General features: G+C 39.6%; 1 protein-coding gene and 1 long non-coding RNA gene across 3 annotated transcripts in view; one reads left to right on the top strand and one right to left on the bottom strand.

Moving 5' to 3' along the window:
* The window catches only part of GPR156 (G protein-coupled receptor 156), a 138,733-nt gene that overhangs the window by 33,445 nt on the left and 80,134 nt on the right, over positions 1-25,154 (top strand). For both annotated transcript variants that reach the window (XM_015129961.3, XM_077993851.1), the window contains exons 2-3: positions 7,426-7,893; positions 8,119-8,255. In XM_015129961.3, the coding sequence (XP_014985447.3) occupies positions 7,798-7,893; positions 8,119-8,255 (233 nt within the window). In that variant the 5' untranslated portion in view covers positions 7,426-7,797. The remainder of the gene's footprint in view (positions 1-7,425; positions 7,894-8,118; positions 8,256-25,154) is intronic.
* Positions 15,845-23,476, bottom strand: LOC144339403 (uncharacterized). The gene is made up of 2 exons (XR_013414391.1): positions 23,355-23,476; positions 15,845-17,870 (listed from the first exon to the last, which is right to left on the bottom strand). It is a non-coding gene; the product is annotated as an uncharacterized LOC144339403 (long non-coding RNA).

Genomic DNA, 25,154 nt, shown 5'->3' on the forward strand with positions numbered 1-25,154 from the left:
CTTAGTTCAGGTCCTGAATATCTTTGTTAATTTTCTGTCTGAATGATTTGTCTAATATTTTCAGTGGAGTGTCAAAGTATTTCACTATTATTGTATGGGAGTCTAAGTCTCTTTGTAGGTCTCTAAGAACTTGCTTTATGAATCTGGGTGCTCCTGTATTGGGTACATATATATTTAGGATAGTTAGCTCTGCTTGTTGAATTGAACCCTTTACCATTATGGAATGCCCTTCTTTGTCTTTTTTTTTTTTTTAATCTTTGTTGGTTTAAAGTCTGTTTTGTCAGAAACTAGGACTGCAACCCTTGCTTTCTTGTGTTTTCCATTTGCTTTGTAAATTTTTCTCCATTCCCTTATTTTGAGCCTATGTGTGTCTTTGCACTTGAGATGGGTCTCTTGAAGACTGCATACTGATGGGCCTTGGCTGTTTATCCAGCTTGCCATTCTGTGTCTTTTAATTGGGGGCATTTAGCCCATTTATATTTAAGGTTAGTATGTTATGTATGAATTTGATCCTGTCATCATGATGCTAGCTGGTTATTTTGCTGACTTGTTTTTGTGGTAACTTCATAGTGTCACTGGTCTGTGTACTTTAGTATGTTCTTCTATTAACTGGTAACAGTTTTTCCTTTCCATATTTAGTGCTTCCTTCAGGAGTGCTTGCAGGGCAGCCTGGTTGTGACAAATTCCCTCAGCATTTGCTTATCTGAAAAGGATCTTATTTCTCCTTCGCTTATGAAGCTTAGTTTGGCCAGATATGAAATTCTGGATTGGAAATATTTTTCTTTAAGAATGTTGAATATTGGTTTCCAGTCTCTTCTGGCTTGTAGGGTTTCTGCTGAGGGGTCCACTGTTTTCTATTGGGCTTCTCTTTATAGGTGACCTGGACTTTCTCATTGGCTACCTTTAGCATTTTTTTTTTTTTCATTTTCACCTTGGAGAATCTGATGATTATGTGTCTTGGAGGGATCTTCTTGTGGAGTATCTTACTGGGGTTCTCTGCATTTCCTGAATTTGTATTTTGGCCCACCTTGCTAGGTTGGAGAAGTTCTCCTGGATGCTATCCTGATGTATGTTTTCCAACTTGGTTCCATTCTGCCCTCTCTTTCAGGTACCCCAGTCAGGTAATAGGTTTGGTCTCTTTACATCATCTCTTATTTATCTGAGGTTTTGTTCATTCCTTTTCTTTTTCTTTTTTTCTGTATTCTTGTCTGCCTGTCTATATGCAGAAAAATAGTGTCCAAGCTCTGAGATTCTTTCCACTGCTTGGTTTATCCTATGGATACTTCTGATTGCATTGTAAAGTTCTTTTGTGTCACAAGAACTTTATTTTTTTATCTTTATCCAGTCTACCGTTGATGGGCATTTAGTTTGATTCTATGTCTTTGTTATTGTGACTAGTGCTGCAATGAACATACATGTGCATGTGTCTTTATAATAGAATGATTCATATTTATTTGAGTAAATGTATGTTGATTTTGTACCATGCAGTTTTATTGAATTTATCAGTTCTAATTGTTTTCTTGTAGAGTCTTTCCAAATATAAGATCATATTGTCTGCAAACAATGATAATTTGAGTTATTCCTTTCCAATTTGGATGCTTTTTATATCTTTATCTTATCCAATTGCTCTAGCTAGGAATTCCAGTAGTATGTTGAATAACAGTGATGTTGTGTTCCAGATTTTAGAGGAAAGGCTTTGTCCTTCTCCCATGCCCCAGGTAGGTCCAGGAGTCAAGGACTAGAGTCCAAAACCTTAGAAGTCTACCTGGTGTTCTGTCATATTGTGGCTGAGCTGGCCCTCAGACCACAAGACACAGTCCTTCCCACTCTTCCCTCCCCTTTCCAAAGGCAGAGGAACCTCATCCTGTAGCCACTGCCAACCCAGGCCATGAGGAGGACTGCCAGACTACTGCTGATGTTCCCTTAAGGCCCAAGGTCCCTTAAATCAGCTTGTCCTGAATGCTACCTAGCCTGATACTCACCCTTCAGGACAGTGGGCTCCCCTCTGGCCCAGGGAAGGTCCAGAAATGCTGCCCAAAGGTCAAGTCTTATATTCAGGGGTTCCAAGAGCCCTCTTGGTATTCTAATCTCCTATATCTGTGCTGGTACCTAAAGTGCAAGACAAAGTCCCTTTGACATTTCCTTCTGCTTTTGTCAAGCAGAAGGAGTTTTGTCCTGCAGCCACCATAGCTGGTAATGTACTGAGTCCCACCTGAAGCAAGCAAGTCTCAGAAGCTCACCCAAGGCCCTCAACATAGTCCCTGTTTATTGCTGCTGGTTATTCAGGGCCCAAGGGCTCTTCACTTAGCAGGTGATAAATGCTGGCAGGGCTGGGTCCTTTCCTTCAATGCAGTGGGTTCCCTCTGGCCCAGGGTGTGTCTAGATATGTCGCCTGGTTGCTAGGGCCTAGAATGGGGGCCTCATGACTCTGACCAGTGCCCTATCCTGCTGTGGATGAGCTGGTATCCTAGATGCAAGACAGAGTTCTCCCCTACTTCTCCCTCTCCTATTCTCAAGTGGAAGGAAGGGGTCTCTTTTGGAGCTGTAAGCTGTGTAGCCTGGGGTAAGGGGAGGGGTGATGCCAGTACTCTCTTGACTGCCCCAGCTGGTGTCTCAGTAGGTTGCATGCACTCCCAATCTGCTGTCTCTGGGCCTAGTTCAGCACTAGGACTCACCTAAGAGTTGTAGTCCTTATGGCCTAGACTGCTTTTAAAGTTTACTTGTAAACAAAGAACACTGTGGCCCTCCCTGGTGAGATTTGCAGGCACTCAAGTTTAGACCACTGGGATTGATGATTCCTCTCTGGCTAGTGCTGTTTTAAATCCTCCCTCCGTTTGTACATGTCAGCTGAGTTTGGTCCAGTTTTCCTTTCTGCTCTGATTTCTGGTTCTTATGAAGGTGTTTTTTTTCTGTGTAGATAGCTGTTAACTTGGTGTCCTTGCAGAAGGAATGATCAGTGGAGACTTCTATTTTGCCATCTTGATCCTCTGCCATATATCATTCTTATCAATCATTTTTCTCTTTATGCACCTGGAAATACACTGGTATACAAAATTAAGATCCTTACTTTCATAGAATTTATGTTCTAATGGGGGAAGTCAAACAATAATCAGTGGACACCAATGCATAAATAAATAACACATTAAAAAGTGTTGAGGACAGGCTGGGCATGGTGGCTCATACCTGTAATCCCAGCACTTTGGGAGGCCAAGGCAGGCAAATCACTTGAGGTCAGGAGTTTGAGACCAACCTGGCCAACATGGTGAAACCTGGTCTCTACTAAAAATACAAAAATTAGCTGGGTATGGTGGCAGGTGCCTGTAATTCCAGCTACTAGGGAGGCTGAGACAGGGGAATCACTTGAAGCTGGGAGGCAGAGGTTGCAGTGAGCTGAGATCCCACCACTGCACTCCAGACTGGAGAACAGAGTGAGACTCTGTCTCAAAAAAATAAATACATAAAAATACAAGCTGTTGAGGACAATGGAGGAAAAGGCAGATCAGAGAAAGAACATTTACAAAAGCTAGAAGGAGTGTGAAGCAATTTTAAATGAGGTCAGATTTTTGGATAATTTCTATTGCTATGTTTTTAAGTTAACCAGTGTTTCTTTTTGCAGTGTCTGATCTGTTATATTTTAATTTCAGATATTATTGTTATCTCTAGAAGTTCCATTTGGATTATCTTTCAATTCTTCCTCATTTTGTTCATATTTTGCTTTATATCCTAGAGCATATTTATAATAGTTGTTTTAAGGTTCTTGTGTGACAGTTGTATCATTTCTGTTATTTCTCTGATATTATTTATCTATTTTTTAAAACTTTATGGTTATAGGTCGTATTTTTTCATTTCTTTGAATGCCTGGTGATTATTTTGAATTTTACATTGTTGAACACTGGATCTTGTTATATTCCTTTTAAGACCATTGAGTTGTGTTCTGGAATGCAATTGAGTTTTTACAGATCACTTTGATCCATTTGAGACTTTCCTTTAGGGTATATCCAGAGTAACATCTAGTTTAGGGTTAATTTATTTTTACTACTAAGATGTAGCTTTTCTGAGGATTCTATCCAATGTCCTGCGTGTTATGGGGTCTCTCCACACTGGCTGATGGAAACACAGGGTAGTCTCAGCCCTGTGTGAGCTCCAGGAATTACTCAGCTATTGCCTATCAATGTTTTTTCTTCAACTTCAAGTAGTTTCTTCCTGCTCATATTCAAATCAGTACTCAGAAAAAGACTCGGGGGGATCCTCTGCAGATTTCCAAAGTGCTCTCCCCACTCTTCTTCATTACTCTGCCCCACAAATTCTAACCACCTCAACATCCTCAAATTCCAATCCATTCCGCTTACCTCAGGTAGAATTCTAGGTTCTGATTGGTTTTCCCTCCACGTGCTGTGACCTGGAAATGACCTTTGGCAGTATCTCTTAGGAATCCCGGTTGTGTGGCATCTGTTGTACAATGTCTGAAAATAGTTGTTTTATGTGTTTTGTCTGGTGTTCAACTTGTTCACAGAAAAAAGCAATTTTCACAGCAGTTAATTCTTCACAGACAGAAGCAGAAGTTCTACCAATTGCAAAACAACCAAAACAACTTGTTAAAAGACAGTATTTGTATGACTGTTTTTAAATGGTCGTAAATAGTGTATAGAAGAATAGAGATTTTGTGAGAAAGATACGGGCCTATACAGAGGGGTGAACTTGCAAATGACCATCTTGCACTTGGGAATAGTGTCTGTTTTCCTGATCCTAATCACTGGGAAGGATTCTGTAATCTCTGTCAAATAAATTGCAAACACTACCACGCATGGCCTTGGGTCTACTACTGTCTGTGACATAAACAGTTTCTCCCTAGAGACTTTGGTGTGAGGGTACAGGGGGAAGGTAGCTTTTGGAGGGGCTTGCAAGACCCTTCCCTTTGTGCCTTCGATTCTGTATATATGTTGTGGTCAGATGTCTTACCATTACCATCTCTGATAACTCCCCACCCACTTTCCCAATCACTAAACACTTTTTGAAACCATTTAACTCTTTCCTTTCAATGATTGAGCCCTTCATTGTTTCATCAGCTCCTCTTGTGTGAATCTCTGTGAATGTGTGCCAAGTTTGCAGTTTAATGCCTGTCCCATATAGGAGCCCAATATCACAGTATATAAAGTTTCTACACTGGATATCCATGGACTAAAGAGGGGTCTAGCATTCGGAGTTCGACGTCAGTGAGTTTAGCTTATCCAAGGGTACGTCTAGAATGTGCTGAGAAATTTATCCCAAGTCAGAGTTGCATCCCCCAGGACTTTAGGCTCAGATGGACAACCCCATCATATTCACAGAATCCCTCAAAGATAATTGAAGTTTAAGATTGTCAGCCCACCTGGGGTGTACAGTGTTGACCAGGGTTTCTCAACCTTAGCACTATTGACATTTGAGGCCAGATAATTATTTGTTGTTCGGACCATCCTGTGAATTATAGTATGTTTAGCAGCATCCGTGGCATCTACCTACTAGATGTGAATAGCACCCTTCTCTTAATTTTGACAACCACGAGTGTCTCCAGAATTGCCAGATGTCCCCTAAAGGTGCAAAATTGCATCATTGAGAACTACTAGGAAAGAGGCACTGTGGCATGCCGTGCTCTAGGGAGCCCACAGAAGTGCAGCTCTGGGAACTGGAGCTGAAGAAACCCAAGAGGCCCATTGGTGTCTTCTTGGAAGAGGTTAGTCCAGAGTGTCTGTACCATGTGGAGTGTATACTGGGATGACATTGGCCTTGGAATGTAAACTCCTGGGATTCTTGCTTCTGCAGATTTGGAGCAGGGTTTTCCTCTTATCTGTTTTTCAGTTTACTTATTTGAAAATGAGGAATGGTGTTTACGTCACAAAACACTATAGTGAGGATAAAATGAGGTTTTATATATATATACACCCATACATACACATACACACTTCTTCCAAATGATATAATAATATATAAACATTGAATGAATAATGGTTCAAATATAAGTGTACTTAGTTGCCACTATGATTAAAAGGGCAATATAGGAAAAGTACGTTTTCTTCTAATCCATCATGTCGTAATAGCCCTCCCTGTGGTTTGCAGTATGGCTCTATGCTAGAAGGCACAATAGGAAAATGTCCAACTTTAAAAAACAAAAGAAAAGAAAAAATATCTTTCTAGCAATCAAAATCTCAACTAAATTAGAATGCAAATAGGTTTTTATATTTGCTTCATAATTTTCCATTAAATAATCTGACCAGACTATGCAAGAATTGAAATGCCTTGATGGGAGATACTGGCTTTTAGTTCTCTTGGGATTTCATTGTAATAAACCTGGTAAATAATTCAGGAACATATGAGAGGCCAATGAATGGCCAGCACCTGGTGCTATATTGTTTGTGCATAAGCACACAGACTCAAAAGATGGCACTCTCCACCTGTCACTGTTGTTCTGGCTTAAACGTGGGCCCTGTGTTCAGTGGCAATTGAAATAATAGTAACTGATATTTTTGCCTTTCCAATTTTCCTTCACAATGAAAGAAAACTGTGCTAAGCTGTTTAAAAAACACAAAGCAGAAGTGGCAGCCTCTTTTAGATTACCATTGGTAAAATTTCAAATCTATTTTCTCTATTAAGGGATTGATTGCTTTAAAGAATTAGGGATATGGCTATCTTTTCTACTGGTGCTAATTTGAGCCTTTTCGCCTTTCTTCGTTCCACAAGGCTGAGCTTCTCTTTAGATCACATTATTCATATTGCAAGGATCTTCTGAGAGAAATAACACCATCCTCTGGCCAGCCACTCACTCTGCAGGAGTTCCTAGAGCTCCCCAGTTTCTTTCCCTATTGTCTGAGTAGTCTGTCTCACTCCTGTTAGTCTCACAGTTTAAATACAAACAAAGGCTCTTGCAGGCAGCTTGGGTACCTTTCTGTGACCCCAACTGACTGGACATAGAATGTTCCTCACTGAGAGAACAAGAGCTAGAGTGACCGACAGATCATGTGAGGAGACAGCATGGGGCACCTGAGCCCAGCACCATCCAGGATCAGACAGAACTTAAGCCATGAGCTGCATAGAAAGATCCTGGGAGGGCACTGGGTTTTCCAGTATGGAAAAAAGAAAGATGTGGCTCACAAGTCTAAGCTAAGGTCTTTACAGTACTGGGCCATAAAAAGGATCTGAAAAGAAACTGCAGAAAATGTTAGATATGTTTTATCTTTGTTTTAAAAATACTATTTATTATAATGGCTTAAAATATGTTTATTTAAGTATATTTGATACCTTTATAATATATATAATAAAGTGTATAATAAAATATAACTATGTAATTAAAATAGATGATATTTTAAAACCTCTGTAATAAACCATTTATGTGTTTGTGTGCACACGCGCATGCCTTTTGTTTAACAGGTTTAATTGCTTTCCTTTCTTCAGGAACCAGAGTGAGGGTACTCAAGCAGCGACTGCCATCTGGTGGTTAACCAGAATCATCACTTTGTGTAGCCTGATGGTTACTAAGATGTCCACTCTTGACTCACATGGCATGCACTGGCAGCCCGCGAAGGATGTCTGATTTTGGAGGGTAACCAGTTGAAGGATGTCTGATGAAGGAGCCTAGTGAAATAACCCTTTGCTTCTACCTGAATGTGTTGTTCACTGTGGATTCTGAGCCTGCAGCCAGCTCCAAAATGGGACCTCTGAAGAAAAGATTTGAGTTGCTCTTGTGTTTTAGTCAAAGATCTGCATCCCTACCAGTGGGTAACCAAGACTGTGAATAAGCACACACCAACAGGGGCATGTGGTGACATGGAGCCTGAAATAAACTGCTCTGAATTGTGTGACGGCTTTCCTGGCCAGGAGCTGGATCGGAGACCCCTTCATGATCTCTGCAAGACAACAATTGTAAGTGAGCAGCCACGGGGTACCAGGGCTGCTCAGATATATGTGTTGGTGGTGGTGTTGGGGAGGAGGAGGTAGAAGGAAAGGAGGATGAGGAAGGGGAGGAGGGGGAGGAGGAACTGCTCATGCAGGATACATATTTCCCAGCATTGGTGACGATGGGGCAGTTTGGTTTTGACCTAAAGAAAATCCTTCATTCCTAACAGCTTCTCCTTATTCTGTCCTCAGACATCTTCCCACCACAGCAGTAAGACCATCTCTTCATTATCTCCTGTCCTCTTGGGTATTGTTTGGACTTTTCTCAGCTGTGGACTTCTGCTGATACTTTTCTTTCTTGCCTTTACAATTCGCTGCAGGAAGAACAGGTAAGCAGCCCAGTTTCTCCTCACACATAGCTGAATCATGAAACCCAGAATGTTAGTATTATTTTGGCAGCACAAGCTGCTAGCTGGTCTCCCACCACAGGATTAAGCCACATGAGAAGTTCCCTCTGAAATAGTCTACCTGTTGAGAAAGGGAAAGATGTAGGTCAGTATTGTGCTAACTACTGCAAGGGTATGCAAAGAAGAGAATGAAGAGTCTCTCTCTATAATGGAGGTACAATCCTTCTGAGAAGATGAGGTATTTATATTTAAAATGAAGACCATGTAGAGGATTCCAAAGCAACACACAACTTGAGGACAACACAGCAGAACCAGTCTGGGTGAGTTAGGGTTTCTGCAAAAGCAGTGAAGCGCTACTACCTGGCTATTTGCTAGATAATTCTGCCTGACTGGAAAGTCACAGACTCATTGAGGTAAGTATGGCTCCCAGGATTCGCAAAAGAAGCAAAATGGTGATGTTTTTCTAAAGGAACTTGTAGCACCTTGGCTTGGATGCAATTTCATCCTTCCTCAGGGCCCATCCCATCTCTCCCACCCCAACACTGTACCCTCATCCTACCACAGCTGTCCCAGGGTACCTCATGAGAAGCCCTGCCCCAACCTTCTCCTTAGCCCACAGCTGACTTCTAGATGGAGCCCACAATCAGAAATTAACAGCTTCCTCAAACCAGCCAAACTCGTCCGGCCCCACTCCAGCCTTACCCTGTGTGGTGACCAATCATGTTGTGTTCCATTGCATGTGGATTTGACACTCAGATGAGAATCGGTCAGTTGCATTTTGGGACGCTGTTTTGCCATGTTAGGCATGGAGGATATGGAATTGTTAAGCAGCAGTGACTTGGTCGTTGGGTCACCCTCAGCATGGTGGTGATATGTGGCACTCCAACTAGAGTATACCCCAGAGACTGCCTCATCCACTTTTCATTCTGTTCCTCAAGCACACTACACTGACTCCCATCTCAAGGCTTTTGTACTTACTGTTCCTGAACTGTTCCCTCTGCCTGGAAGTCCTCCTCAGATCTTCCCATGACTAATTTCTTCTCATCTTGTAGGTCTTGGCTCCAATGTCACCTCTTCAGAGACACTTTCCCTGATCATCCTATCTAAAATAGCATCTCTACCCATGATCACCCGCTCATCTCATTCCATATCCTATCAGCCTGTTTTATGTTCCTTATAGCAAGCATAGTCTGCTATACCATATTTATCGATTTACCTCTTGATTGTCTGTATCCCCTACCAGAATGGAAGTCTGTGAACACAGGGACTTTGCCTGTCCTGTTGTGCTCACCACTGTGTCTCCAGCATTTAGAACAGACTCTGGGACATAATAGGTGCTCAGTAAATATGCACCCAGTAATCCTGGAAGGAAAGAGATTTAAATCTCAGCGGTGGCTACTGCCAACAAAATGACTGGGAAAATCATGCATTTCAAGGTTAGAGAACTATGGAGTAGCCTTTTCAGCTATAGCATGTTTCTATAATGCAAAGTAATACTTAATTGGTATTACCCAGTTGGTAATAAGAAAATTATGTCATTAATTCATATGTTACTTTTCCCCCAGCAAATCAATAGTTTAAACATTCAGGGGCAAGCTTTCTCACAGCTAATAAAGGAAGCTTTAAGCTTGGCAGTTCCATCCCTTAGGGCAAGTAGTGGCTGGCTTAATGGCTTAAGAACTTGTGTCTTCCCTACAACATGAGGCTGTAGGAGTAGATGAAGAAGCAGAGAAGACATTTGCCTTATGTTTAAAAACTTCAGTTGATTGTTAAAGAAAGCACAGATCCAGAGCAGATTTTTAATTTTTTGACAATGTTATCTATTGGAGATGAATGCCCCTGAGGACCTGTGTCTTGAGATTTAAGACTGTAGAAGTTGACTTTGATCCTGAGTACAAATGATAGTGGACATTTACTGGGTGGTAGTGTTTTAGTTGGAAGATTTAATATTTTATTAATACTCGTGTTACAAAGTTAACTGTTTTGAGTGTTATGACCCCATCCTATTTTCCCCACAAACTATTATTTTTACATATAATTTTGCAGAATACAAGGTTTATCAAGCATTTACATATCCTGTTAAAACAGGAACACCTGTAAACAGCATTATACTAGAAACCCTTATATTTCTTTCACTCTGTTAAAGATTTTGCTGCCTGTTTTGTTTGCAATGGGAGCATGACTTGGCATAAAGAATACAATATTAAGAGGTACTCTGAATAGAAACACATTTTACAATTAAGTGGCTTACAAAGTCAGACAAGGAAAGATAAAATAACCCAGTTTCAAAAGTGTTTTATTGAACAATGCATTTATTAAAAGATGCAGCATCACAATCAGATTTCGTTATAATTCTGTGGTCTCTAAATTTGTGACTGTGTATGTGAGTATTCATGTGTGTGTACATGCAAGAAAGAAGAGGAAGAAAGATATTTTAACACAATAAAAATAATACAAAAATGTTTAAATCCAGTTGCAGATATTGAATTTTTGATTAAAAAAAAAAATTCAAAAACCAGTAAGGATAAAGAAAACTTGAACACTATAAACCAACTTGACCCAATTGACATTTATATTACCTTTCACCCAACAACAGCAGAATACATATTCTTTTGAAGTATACATGGAACATTTACTAAGATACATCATATTCTGGGCCATAGAAAAAGTCTCATTAAATTTAAAAGGATTCAAGCCGGGTGCAGTGGCTCATGCCTGTAATCCCAGCACTTTGGGATGCTGAGGCAGATAGATCACCAGAGGTCAGGAGTTTGAGACCAGCCTAGCCAACATGTGAAAACCCATCTCTACTAAAAATACAAAAATTAGATGGGTGTGGTGGCACGCACCTGTAGTCCCAGCTACTTGGGAGACTGAGGCAGGAGAACCCAGGAGGCAGAGATTGCAGTGAGCCAAGATCATGCCACTGCACTCCAGCCTGGGTGACACAGCAAGACTCTGTCTCAAAAAAAAAAAAAAAAAAATTTAAAGGATTCAAGTCATAAAAAGTATGTTTTCTGACAATCAAATTAAAATGGAAATCAACAGCGGAAAGATCTCTGGAAAATCCTGAAATATGTAGAAACTACATAGAACACTTTAAATAATCCATGGTCAAAAAAGAAATCAAAAGGAAAGCTAGAAAATGTTGACCAGAATTAAAATGAAAAATACAACCTAAGATTTGTTGGATGCCACTAAAGCAGTATTAGGGGGAAATTTAGAGCACTAAACTCCATATTAGAAAAGAAGAAATGTCTCAAATCCATGACCTTAGCTTCCACCCTACAAACAGAAAAAAAGAGCAAATGAGACCCAAAGTAAGTAGAAGAAAGGAAATAATAAAGATCAGGTTAGAAAATAAAATAGAAAACAGAAGAACAATAGGAAAAAGTCAGTAAAGCCAAAAGCTATGAAGATAAGTAAAACTGATCAACCTCTAGCCAAAGTGATCAGAATAAAAAGAAGTAAGATACAATTACCCAAATAAGGAATGGGAGAGGTGACATCACTATAGATTCTACAGATATGAGGGATAAGGTAATGTTGTAAACAACTATGGTAGGCAGCCTCTAAGATGTTCTTCAATGATTCCCAACTCCTTGTAGTCACACTCCTATGAAATCCTCTCTCCTTGAGTATGGGGTGAACTTACTGAGTTGCTTATTAATGAGATGCCACTTTTGGCATTAAGTCACAAAAACTGTGACTTCCATCTTGGATCTCTCTCATTGTCCCACTAACTCACTCTGTGGGAGGCCAGCTGTTGTGTTATGAGCTTTCCTGTAAAGAGGCCCACACTGGCAAGGAACTGATGTTTCCAGCCTGCTGCCAGCAAGTACCTGGGGCTTACTAACAGCCATGTCAGTGAACTTTGAAACAGGTGACACCTTGATTGTATTCTTATGTGAAAACCTGAACCACAGGCACCGAACTAAGCTGTGCCTTAGAAATATTACCAGTTCAACTCAAACTCTTCAAAAAAAAACTGAAAATAAGGAAGTAATTCCCAACTCATTCTATGAGGACAGCATTACCCTGATACCAAAATTGAATAGACAGAATAAGAGGAAGAGGAAGAGGAAGAGGAAGAAGAAGAAGAAGAAGAAGAAGAAGAAGAAGAAGAAGAAGAAGAAGAAGAAGAAGAAGAGGAGGAGGAGGAGGAGGAGGAGGAGGAGGAGGGAGAGGGGGAGGAGGAGGAAGAGGAAGGGGAAAGCTATAGGCTAATATGTCTTATAACATAGATTCAAAATTTTAAACAAAATTTTAACAAATTGAGTATGACTAAATGGTAAAAAGAGAATGCATCATTGTGACAATGTGAGGTTTGTCCCTGGAATGCAAGGTTTGTTTAATATCCAAAGATTTATCAATAACTCATGACATTTACCAACTAAAAAAGAAAACTATGTAATCATCTCAGTAGATACAGAAAAATTTTTTGACAAACTTCAACATCAATTTCTGATAAAGTCTCAACAAACTAAGCATAGAAGAGAACTTCCTCCCCATTGCACAGCACAGCTGCTGTGGCAGATCATGGCCAGACTGCTTCTTTAAGTGGGACCCTGATCCATCCCTCCTCACTGGGCAGGACCTCCCTGTGAGAATTTCAGCAACTCCAGCCAGGATTTTATGGACAGAACTCTGATCTCTCTGGGACAGAGTGCCTGGAGGGAGGGGTGGCCAGTCTCAGCCAACTTAGCCTTTCCTGCCTGCTGGCTCTGGAGAGTCTAGACAGTCTGGACAAAAGCGGATCCCCCCAGTGCAGTGCACCCAATCCCCAAAGGGCAGCCATACTGCTTCTTTAAGCAGGTCCCTGATCCCATTCCTCCTGACTAGGTGAGACCTCCTAAAGGGATCCCCAGACACCTCTTACAGGAGTGTTCAGGTCAGTATCAGGTTGGTGTTCCCCTGGGACAGAGCTCCCAGAGGAAGGAGCAGGCAGCCATTTTTGCTGTTTTGCACCCTTCACTGTTAATACCTCCAGGTGCTGGAGGGACCCAGGTGGTTAGGGTCTAGAGTGGACCCCCAGCAAACCACAACAGCCCTGCAGAAGAGGGGCCTGACTATTAAAAGAAAAATAGAAAGCAGCAACAACAACCTAAACAAAAAAGACCCCACAAAAACCGCATTCAAAGGTCAACAACCTCAAAGATTGAAGGTAGATAAGCCCACAAAGATGAGAAAGAATCAATGCAAAAATGCTGAAAACTCAAAAAGCCAGAGTACCTCTTCTCCTCCAAATGATTGCAATACCTCTCCAGCAAGGGCACAGAACTGGGCTGAGACTGAGATGGCTGAATTGACAGAAGTAGCCTTCAGAATGAGGGTAATAACGAACTTTGCTGAGCTAAAGGAGCATATTCTAACCCAATGCAAGAATCTAAGAATCATGATAAAACATTACAGAAGCTGATAACCAGAATAGCCAGTTCAGAGGGGAACATAAAACACCTAATGGAGTTGAGAAACACAACGTGAGAACTTCACAATCCAATCACTAGTGTCTATAGCCGAGTAGACCAAGCAACAGAAAGAATCTCAGAGCTTGAAGACTGTCTTTCTGAAATAAGACAGGCAGGCAAGAATAGAGGAAAAAAGAACGAAAACAAACAAAGAAACAAAACCTCCAACAAATACGGGATTGTGTAAAAAGACCAAACCTATAACTGATTGAGGTACCTGAAAGAGACGGACAGAAAGGAACCAAGTTGGAAAACATACTTCACGATGTCATCCAGGAGAACCTCGCCAACCTAGCAAGACAGGCCAACATTCAAATTCAGGAAATGTGGAGAACCCCAGTAAGATACCCCACAAGAAGATCAACCCCAAAACACGTAATCATCAGATTATCCAAGGTCAAAATGAAAGAAAAAATGTTAAGGGCAGCCAGAGAGAGAGGCCAGGTCATGTACAAAGTGAAGCCCATCAGACTAACAGTGGATCTCTCAGCAGAAATCCTACAAGCCAAAGAGACTGGAGGCCAATATTCAAAATTCTTAAAAGAAAAGAATTTCCAACCCAGAATTTCCTATCAGGCCAAATTAAGCTTCATAAGTGAAGGAGAAATAAGATCCTTTTCAGACAAGCAAATGCTGAGGGAATTTGTTACAACCAGGACTGCCCTGCAAGTGCTCCTGAAGGAAGCACTAAAAATGGAAAGGAAAAACTTACCAGCCACTACAAAAACACACTGAAGTACACAGACCAGTGACACTATGAAGGAACCACATAAACAACTTGGCAAAATAAACAGCTAGCATCATGATGACAGGATCACATTCACACATAACAATACTAACCTTCAATGTAAATGGGCTAAATGCCCCAATTAAAAGACACAGAATGGCAAGCTCGCTAAAGAGCAAAGACCCATCAGCATCAGCAAATACCCAGATGCTGTCTTCCAGAGACCCATCTCAGGTGCAGAGACACACATAGGTTCAAAATAAAGGAATGGAGGAAAATTTACCAAGCAAATGGAAAAAAAGGCAAGGGTTGCAGTCCTAGTTTCTGACAAAACAGACTTTAAACCAACAAAGATAAAAAAGACAAGGGCGTTCCATAATGGTAAAGGGCTCAATTCAACGAGAAGAGCTAACTATCCTAAATACATATGCACCTAATGTAGGAACAACCAGACTCATAAAGCAAGTTCTTAGAGACCTACAAAGAGACTTAGACTCCCACTCAATAATAGTGAAAGATTTTAACACTCCACTGACAATATTAGATCATTGAGACAGAAAATTAACAAAGATATGCAGGACCTGAACTAAACTCTGGATCAAATGGACCTGATAGATATCTACAGAACTCTCTACCCAAAAACAACACAATATACATTCTTCTCATAGCCACATGGCAGTCTAAAATTGATCATATAATCAGAAGTAAAATACTCCTCAGCAAATGCAAAAGAACTGAACATAGCAAACAGTCTCTCCAACCACAACACAATCAAATTAGAACTCAAGATTAAGAAATTCACTCAAAACCATACAACTACATGGAAATGAACAACCTGCTCCTGAATGACTCCTGGGTAAATAATGAAATTAAGGCAGAAATCAAGAAGTTCCTTGAAACTAATGACAACAAAGAGACAATGTACCAGAATCTCCGGGACACAGCTAAAGCTGTGTTGAGATAAATTTGTAGCACTAAATGCCCATATCAAAAAGCTAGAAAGATCTTAAGTCAACAATCTAACATCACAACTAAGCAAACTAGACAACCAAGAGCAAACAAATCCCAAAGCTAGCAGAAGACAAGAAATAACCAAGATCAGACTGGAACTGAAGGAGATAGAGACACAAAAAAATTTCAAAAACCAACAAATCCAGGACCTGTTTTTTTGAAAAATAAAATAAAATAGACTGCTACCTAAACTAATAAGAAAAGAGAGAAAAATCAAATAGACACAATGAGAAATGATAGGGGGAATATCACCACTGACCTCACAGAAATGCAAACAACCATCAGAGAATGCTATAAACACCTCTATGTTGGGGGCCGCACCGGGGGTGGTGGAGAATGAAAGAACACACACAAAGACAAAGACACACAGAGAACATGGCGGCCGCACTCAGAGCCTCCGCCTCACTTTATTTATACTCCATAAACCTCACGTCAGCAGAAAGAATGCAATGCAAAACAAACTTTCTTTTCCCACATGTAACCTTCTACTCAGTACCTTGTTTCTATATTCTTTCTTATCTACCCGCCTTCTTGGCGCCTACGGGAGTTCATTAAAAGTTCAGTTGGAGATACTGTCCTTGAGCCCTATCTATTCTCAGCATACTGTTTTCAAAGGCCCCTGCATTTCCCCCCTTTTAATTTTGTTTTGCCTCAATCCTAAAAAGGTAGCCCATATTTGTTCCTGTGTTTTCTTTTGTTTTTGGTGGCGACGGAGGGAGCATCGAATCACCAAAAGAAGTAGATCCAAACCAAGTGCCCAAAGCAATATACTTCCAGAGATTGTAGAAATCCATGTCTTCATCTGGGTCCATGAGTTAAAGGCAGCAAGGCGCTGACCCAGCTCCTGAAGGGTTACAGTTCCGGACAACACATGTAATTGTTGTCGAAATGCTTCGGAAATGTTCTGAGTGAGCTCTTGGATGTCCAAACTAATATTTTTATGGCCTACTAATAATTTTCGGATTATAGTCCAATTTTGAGAGATGTTAAAAGGCACAGGCGTTACACAAAATTGAGTGGAATTCCAATCACATTGTAATGTTACCCGAGTACTGAGTACAGTGAGCTGATCTCCAAGCCATGTCAATGCTTGTTCCATGTTGTCCAATCTTTCAGCAAGTTGAGAATCAATGTTTCGCTGTTGAAGCCATAACCAGTGAGATTGTTCGTGCCATTGCTGCATAAATTCAGCATTTTGTATGCTTTGACGAACAGCGAGTCCTGCTATGGCTGCAGTGGAGACGATGGTGACAAGGCTCATCACCAAGGCAATTATAAGTCCAAGGGCACGGAGGGTTCGCTGGAGAGAAGTCCAAATATAAGTCTCAAGAGGTGATGCCCCCCATGGTCGCGTAAGGTTAACAGGTAGCCAAATTTCCTTACGAGCCCTGAGGATATAAATATCCCCAGTAAAGTTGTGCCACCAGGAATGATTGAGGCAAGACAAAAATGTACATGTATCTGTACAATTAACAATCCCCGTAAGATTATCCCATGTCAAATTTCCTGCTAATAATAGGTAGGGCTCACAGACACAAGCAATAATATATCAGGAGGTATTCCGATATAACTGAATATGAAAGGAGTTATTCAGGTTAGAAAGATTAAGGGGCATATTCCCCACAAAAGTGCTAATGGCATCACCTGCAACTAACAACTTCCAAAAATAACTCTGTACTTCAGGCCTCCTTCACGCCATACCAAGGTTTCATTACTGTTAGCAGCAATACTTTTATTTACCCGGTGCCATTTCAAAGGTATGTGACTAAATTTTATTTGAAAATCACCGTGCACACTTCAATCAGTTATTTGCATCCCATTGTATTCTAATAAAATCCGGGGTTTAGTTCCCCGACATTGTTGTCACTCCAGCACCTCAATATTGGGAGAAACCTCTAGAATAGGACAAAAAAGTAAAGAACTAGGAATAGTTTCATTACTATATACAGTATGATTATATTAAAAACTTCTAGTTACAATAATAACAGTATTAGCAGCCACATAACTATGATTATAACGAACAGCCCAAGCTTCATGCGATTTTCGGAGACAATGAGGACTATTTCCCATACATATTGGAAGTGCTTCCACTCCAAATTGGTATGTGCTGATTATAATTGCTGTTTCCCGTTCTCTGTTGTCCTTGTCCATATAGGAGGACGGCATCCAAGTAATGTTATTGGTGAAAACCTTAATTTCCGCCTCCTCCCAGGCGACTCCCTGATACAAGGGTGGAAAGGGAATATAAGTCCAATATTCATACAAAGCCTCACTAAGAGAAATAAGTCCCCCGCCGAGGCACATCTAACAAAGGAAGAAATGCATGCTGAATCCAGTTTTCTTTTCAACAGGGTTTCAATCATCTTGTAGGAAACCACTCAGGTCCACTCCCTGTAAGGACAAGAGCATAGCCCCATCCCTGTTTTAGAACTTGCCCTTGAACATACTTACCTTCTTCATTAGGATACCAAACCTTTAAACTGTCAGCAGGGACTATCACCGAGGGAGTTGAGGAAAGATGGGTTACGACAGCAGAGTCTTGCAATTGTCTCCATTGATTCAAAAAATAATTAAGGTAAAAAGAACCTTCAAAATCAAAAAAATTAAGGTAGAAAGGTTAACCTTCAAAAAAATCTGGTTTTTTGGGGGGGCTCATTTCCCCCTTTTTGTTTTAATAGTTGAGTTTTTAAAGTTAAATTTGCGCGCTCAATGATGGCTTGACCTTGACTGTTGCCCGGGATCCCGGTGATATGTTGAATATTGTATTGCTGTAAGAAAACTTGTAATTTATGAGAGACATAGGCAGGGGCATTATCAGTTTTAAGTATAAAAGGAATGCCCATAATGGCAAAACAAGCTAAGAGATGTGTAATAACAGAATCAGCTTTCTCAGATGGCAACGGAGTGGCCCATTGAAAATGAGAAAAAGTATCAATGGTATGATGAACATACTTTAATCGTCCAAAAGAAGGAATATGTATAACATCCATTTGTCAAATTTGATTAACTTGAGTACCTCTCAGGTTAACTCCAGGATGGAAGGATGGAATGCTCAAAGGAGCACAGAAAGGACAAGCTCGAATGAGAGAACGAGCTTATTTACGAGTTAAATGAAACTGTCGTTGAAGGCCAGAACTGTTAGTGTGATGTAGAGCATGTTCTTGTTCTGCAGCCTGCAAGTGGCCAATTAGAAGTGAATCAATCTGAGTATTTCCATGAACTAATGGTCCAGGCAGTTGAGAATGAGAACGAAGATGAGTGATGAATAAAGGAGCTCGACGTTGGCTCAAAGTAAAGGATAACAAAGAAAAGAATTTCTGAAGAGAAGAAGTAGCACAAAGAGGTAAAGTGGCCTGAGAAATATAAGAAGTAACATAAACGGTGTATTGAGAATCACTAACAATGTTACAACCAGTAGTAGGGAAATCAAGTAAGATCATCAGAACAGCAAACATTTCTCCCTGTTGCACCGAGGGATAAGGATAAACTGTAACTCAAGATTGATGAAGCTTCTTGCCAAGAATCAGAAGTTGCAAGAAGATAAGTGATCTGACTATGAGTGAATTGAGAGATAATTAAGGAAGGATCTCCTCCCCAAAGTTGTCGACAGTGATACCGTCCTTTGATGATCAGTTCAGCTAAACGATCGATATAAGTAGCCAAGTGTTTAGATGTTTTATTGGACAAAAAGATCCATTTTAGCGGCTGATTGGTCTGATGAATCATTCCTGTAGGAGAATGTAAAGTATGAAATAAACAAAGGGAAAGGGGAACATCGGGAAGGATATAATGTAAATGAGCCTTTTGAAGTTGCTCTTCCACAAGCTGGAGTTCCTGTAAAGCCAAAGGAGTTAAATGACGTGAGCTGTCCAAGTGACTGTCTCCTTCTAGAATAGAAAAAAGATGTTGTAACTGAATAGAGAAAAAACAATTTTTGAGATTTATGACCATTAATTTTTAACTTTGTGGGATAAGGGCAGGATTAGGAAGACCAGGCTGTAAACTTTCCCTAGGTTTAATGTAAACATTTATAGTTTTAAGACAAGACAAAGACGGGAATTCCATGCAGAAATACATGGCTTTATATTCCTCTCGGCCATTTGTTTTTTGACTTACTCTTTTAGAGTCCTAAGTATTTCTTTAAATAATGATCACTGTTTCACATAAATAGGAGTGGTGGCTATGAGTTTAAAGGATTGTAGCCCATTTTGAACATCTTATTTTTGGCAGCTGAGGAAATATGAGGAATGTTTAAAAAAGCAGCAAATTGTTGTGAAAGATCTTGTTCCCAAAAATTAATATTGATAGGAACAATATAAAAATAAAAAAAAACACTTGACCTTGTTGACCTTTAGGACCGACACAGGTTAAAGGTTCTACGTCTTGATAAACCACAGAAGCAGCACCCAAGCCAGTGAGTATAACTGCAACTTGTCTTTTTTCCTATTGTATAGGCCTCTAATTTAAACAAATAATAGACATATTCACCCCCATATCAATTAACCCTTTAAAAACTATTCCATTAATATACAATGAACATAAGGGCTTTTGATTAGAAACTAAAGTTTCCCAAAAAACAGTTTTTTCTGTGCTACCAAATCCTCCCTATTGAGAATATATTCCCCTGCCTCTAGGCATATAAATTGTGAGACTTGAACCATAATAAGACTTTTATTAGTAACATCATGTCCTTTTGGCAAAGGGCCACACTCTCTAATAGCTAATTTATATACTCCTCTATTAGGAGACAAAGTATAAGGCTGAGTAATAACTAAGTCAGCAGCGGCGCTCTGCTTAGTTGCCACATAAAGCTGAGAAACTGGGGTAAGGTGTGGGATCCTTAAGGAGGACTTGAATTTATTCCTTAATGTTGTAGGCCATTGCTCACTGGGTATTGTGTGCAGATTTAGTCAATAACAAATATTTGTAAACAAATAAGGTGATTACAGGTACAGAAATTCAGTTCATAGCTTACTATTCAATAGAGTATCTGCTTTGTAAAAGATGGTGGACCACAAAATACTCAACGGATTTTGGTTTTCAAAACACAGTGATGCTATCCAAGGCTAAATGGATACTTGAAATTGGGATTGGATCTGGTGCTGAGATACAACTTTTACTTAGTTATTGATTTTTCTTTCCTCCGATTATTCCAAGGAGGGTGACTACCATTTTTGTACTTTATAGAGCAGTCTAGAGGAAAGGGTTAAGCATGTAAGCTCTGGGGACAGAAAGTCATATTTTCAAAATATAATAGCTATATGACCTTGGATACATTTATAAAACTGTCTTAACTCTGTTTTCCTGCCTACAAAATGGTAATAATTATAAAATTTGTCAGTCTTAAAGGGATGTTGGAAGAACTAAATGCAAGTGAAGATTTTTTCACAGTAGTAGACACATAGTAAGTACTCAGTATACTATGGCTATTATTACTGTCATTATTGTTAATATTACGTCTATTAATTTTAGCTCTTTAATGTAACAAGTGCAGAACCATAATCTCACATCCTTCAGAGTCATGCTGATCTTGTATTTTTTGGTCCTTTGACTAGTTTAGTCATTTATTACAAGAAACCTAGTTAGTTTGTGCATTCTTTTCCTTTCTTATATTTCTCATTTGTAAAGACTGATAAACCAACTACACTTTCAGACCTGGTGACATAAATTGTTGGGGCCCCAAGCCTGTGGGCCCTGGCTCCCATTTCCCAGGAGAGGAGACAGTAAATTTCCACTTCTATCAGTTTTGAAATGACATTTATTTGTCCAATGTCGACCTTTACCACAACATTTGTACACCTCTGAAGGCAGCTTTCTGCCTTGAGGGATAAAAGTGTTCAATTTTTATGACATTCTTTTTTTTGAAATGTCTAGGTTTACCACACTGCAAACAAACACCTTGTTTGTTATTTCCTTTTAAGGCTTTAGACAAAGCTCCAGCAAATAATTGAGCATCATAAATAGCCCCTCCAACACTAACATAAGTTTTAATATATTTCTCTAAATTGGCCCCATTGGCCTTTAACGATTTTAACAATTTTTAACAGTCAGCATAAGCATTTTAAAAAGACAATGTTTATAACAAAATTTTTGAAGCAAGGCTAGCACCCACAATTTTGAAGACAGCATCCTGAAGATGGGCTACAAAATCTGAATATTGTTCATTTGTGCCCTATAAAATCTTCACAGAGGAAAGGGAAGATTTTCCTGTTATCTCTACCTTATTTTAGGCCCTTAAAAACAAAGTCTTGATTTGAGTAAAGGCAACATCATCTAAACCAGCCTGAGCATTAAGAGTAGCATATTGGCCCGTGCCTGTGAGTTGTTCCTCAGTGGGTCCAGGGGGATCACACATAATATTTTTCCTAGCCTATACATGTGCCTTGTTCATTTATCAGCTGTGCAATTGTAACCACTGAGAACGATCAAGAAAAGCCTTCCCCAAAGTCTTCCAGTCTATAGGAATCATCAAATTTTCTGATGAAAAAACATCAAGAAGACCAAGGATAAAAGGAGATTGAGATCCATAGTTAGAAATGGCAGCTTTCATTTCTTTTTTAAAAATTTAATTTGTAAGGCATTAAATTGGACATTATTGCCACCATTTGAAAACTAAGCATTAGGAGCAAAAGAAGCACAAATAATTGGAAACAGATCCAGCTCCTTAAATTTTTTTTTTTTAATTAAAAGTATATATAATATATAATAATACTCATATCCCCAAATATAAAGAATCTCAACATATTAATAAGAAAAGGCAAATAACCCAACCAAAAGTAGCAGAACAAAGAAATGACAATAAACCTATATGTCTAACATCATTACTCACTAGGAAATATGTATATTAATACCAAATTGAGAATCATTACATACACAATACAATGGTTAAAATTTAAAAACACAGAAAATATCAAGAGGTAGTTAATATGTTAAGCAACTCGAATACTCAACTTCTGTTTGGAGTGTAAATTGGTGGAACCTATGCACCCCTATAACATAATTTCCTAGCTGGGGTTATTAATACTATATTAATATTAATAGTTAATATTAATGTGTTTATTGACTATTGAAATACTCATAATATTTTAACAAACAAGATATACATATACACTGGTTTTAACATATTAAACAGGTGTTTAGTATAAATTTAAAGTATGTCTGATGTGAACAGGGCTTCAACTTTGCCAAACAAAGGCAAAGATAAGGAAGCCGGGGGATTGGAGGCTCTGGAAAATCCTCTTTTAACAGGGCAGAAGGAAAAGAAACAGGGAAAGCTCGCAAAGGTGAATTAGAAGAATATATCTGTAATATTTGTTGAAGCATTTCCATAATACACTGCATGTCAGAATTTCCCTTAGAAGAAGGAAGAGCTGGCTTTTTCTCTTCTCCCCCTTTTGCTACCCTGGCACAAATGGGCTCCATTTCAGATTTATTTTATTTTATTTTATTTTTCCAAATCCTCAGATACCTTTCCTCCTATGGCTACATTACCACACTCCGAATCAGTCTCAAGTAACTCTAATGTCTGAGTGATAGAGTTACACAAGGTCCACAATTTTAGAGGCATAATATCCCCTAACTGGAGAGCTCTAAGCAGAGTTTTTACTACCTGTAACCATTCTCTGCGATTCAGCTGCACTTTAGTCTGATACTGAAACCAGTAACAATGTTGTTCAACATGGGCAAACAATCACTTCAAAGTCTTTTTCTTTCACTTCTACTCCCATAGACAGCAACAGTCCTTGAAACAGCCATAAATATTCTGAGGCCAGAGAGATGGAATTCCCATAATGAAAGCTTAAGAAGGTTCCCCTTAACAATATCTGAGCCTTACCCGCTCCTAGGGGGTTCCCCTTCTTGTTCTCCCCTACTCACCCGTGCTGACCCTGCTCGCTGCGCCACTTGTTGGGGGCCGCACCGGGGGTGGTGGAGAATGAAAGAACACACACAAAGACAAAGACACACAGAGAACATGGCGGCCGCACTCAGAGCCTCCGCCTCACTTTATTTATACTCCATAAACCTCACGTCAGCAGAAAGAATGCAATGCAAAACAAACTTTCTTTTCCCACATGTAACCTTCTACTCAGTACCTTGTTTCTATATTCTTTCTTATCTACCTGCCTGCTTGGCGCCTACGGGAGTTCATTAAAAGTTCAGTTGGAGATACTGTCCTTGAGCCCTATCTATTCTCAGCATACTGTTTTCAAAGGCCCCTGCACCTCTATGCACATGAACTAGAAAATCTAGAAGGAATGGGTAAATTCCTGGGCACAAACACTTTCCCAAGACTGAACCAGGAAGTAATTGAATCCCTGAATAGACCAATAATGAGTTCTGAAATTCAGGCAGTAACAAATAGCCTAGCAACCAAAAGAAAGCCCAGGAACAGATGAATTTACAGCTGAATTCTACCAGAGGTACAAAGAGGAGCTGGTACCATTTCTTCTGAAACTATTTCAAACAATTGAAAAGGAGAGACTCCTCCCTAACTCATTCTATGAGACCAGCATCGTCCTGATACCAAAACCTGGCAGAGACACAATTAAAAAAAAAGAAAACTTCAGACAAATATCCCTGATGAACATCAATACAAAAATCCTCAGTAAAAACTGGCAAACCAAATCCAGCAGCACATCAAAAAACTTATCCACCACGATCAAGTTGGCTTCATCCCTGAGATTCAAGGTTGGTTTAACATATGTAAATCAGTAAATGTAACTCATCACATAAACCACATGATTTTCTCAATAGACACAGAAAAAGCCTTTGATAAAGTTCAACATCTCTTCAATAAACTCTCAATAAACTAAGTATTGAGGAATATACCTCAAAATAACAAGAACCATCTATGGCAAACCCACAGCCAGTATCATACTAAATGGGCAAAAGCTGGAAGCATTCCCCCTGAAAACTGGCACAAGACAAAGGTGCCTTCTCTCACCACTCTTATTCAACCTAGTATTAGAAGTTCTGGCCAGGGCAATCAGGCAAGAGAAAGAAATAAAGCATATTTAAATAGGAAGAAAAGAAGTGAAACCGTCTTTGTTAGCAGATGACATGATCCTATGTCTAGAAAACCTCATTGCCTTAGCCCAAAAGCTTCTTAAGCTGATAAGCAACTTCATCAAAGCCTCAGGATACAAAATCAGCACGCAAAAATTGCTAGCATTCCTATAAACCAACAACAGGCAAGCAGAGAGCCAAATAATGAATGAATTCCTATTCACAGTTGCTACAAAAAGAATAAAATACCTAGGAATACAGCTAACAAGGGAAGTACAGAGCCTCTTCAAGGAGAATGACAAACCACTGCTTAAGGAAATCAGAGAGGACACAAGCAAATAGAAAAAACATTTCATGCTTATGGATAGGTAGAATCAATATTGTGAAAATGGCCATATTGCCCAAAGTAATTTATAGATTGAATGCTATTCACATTAAACTACCATTGACATTCTTCACAGAATTAGAAAAAAACTATTTTAAAATTCATGTGGAACCAAAAAAGAGCCCCAATAACCAAGGCAATCCTAAGCAAAAATAATAAAGCTGGAGGCATCATGCTACCTGACATCAAACTATAATACAAGGCTACAGTAACCAAAACATAATGGTATTGGTACAAAAACAGATGCATAGACCAATGGCACAGAATAAAGAACTCAGAAATAA

The sequence above is a fragment of the Macaca mulatta genome, chromosome 2 (assembly GCF_049350105.2).
Source record: "Macaca mulatta isolate MMU2019108-1 chromosome 2, T2T-MMU8v2.0, whole genome shotgun sequence".
NCBI classification, from domain to species: Eukaryota; Metazoa; Chordata; class Mammalia; order Primates; family Cercopithecidae; genus Macaca; species Macaca mulatta.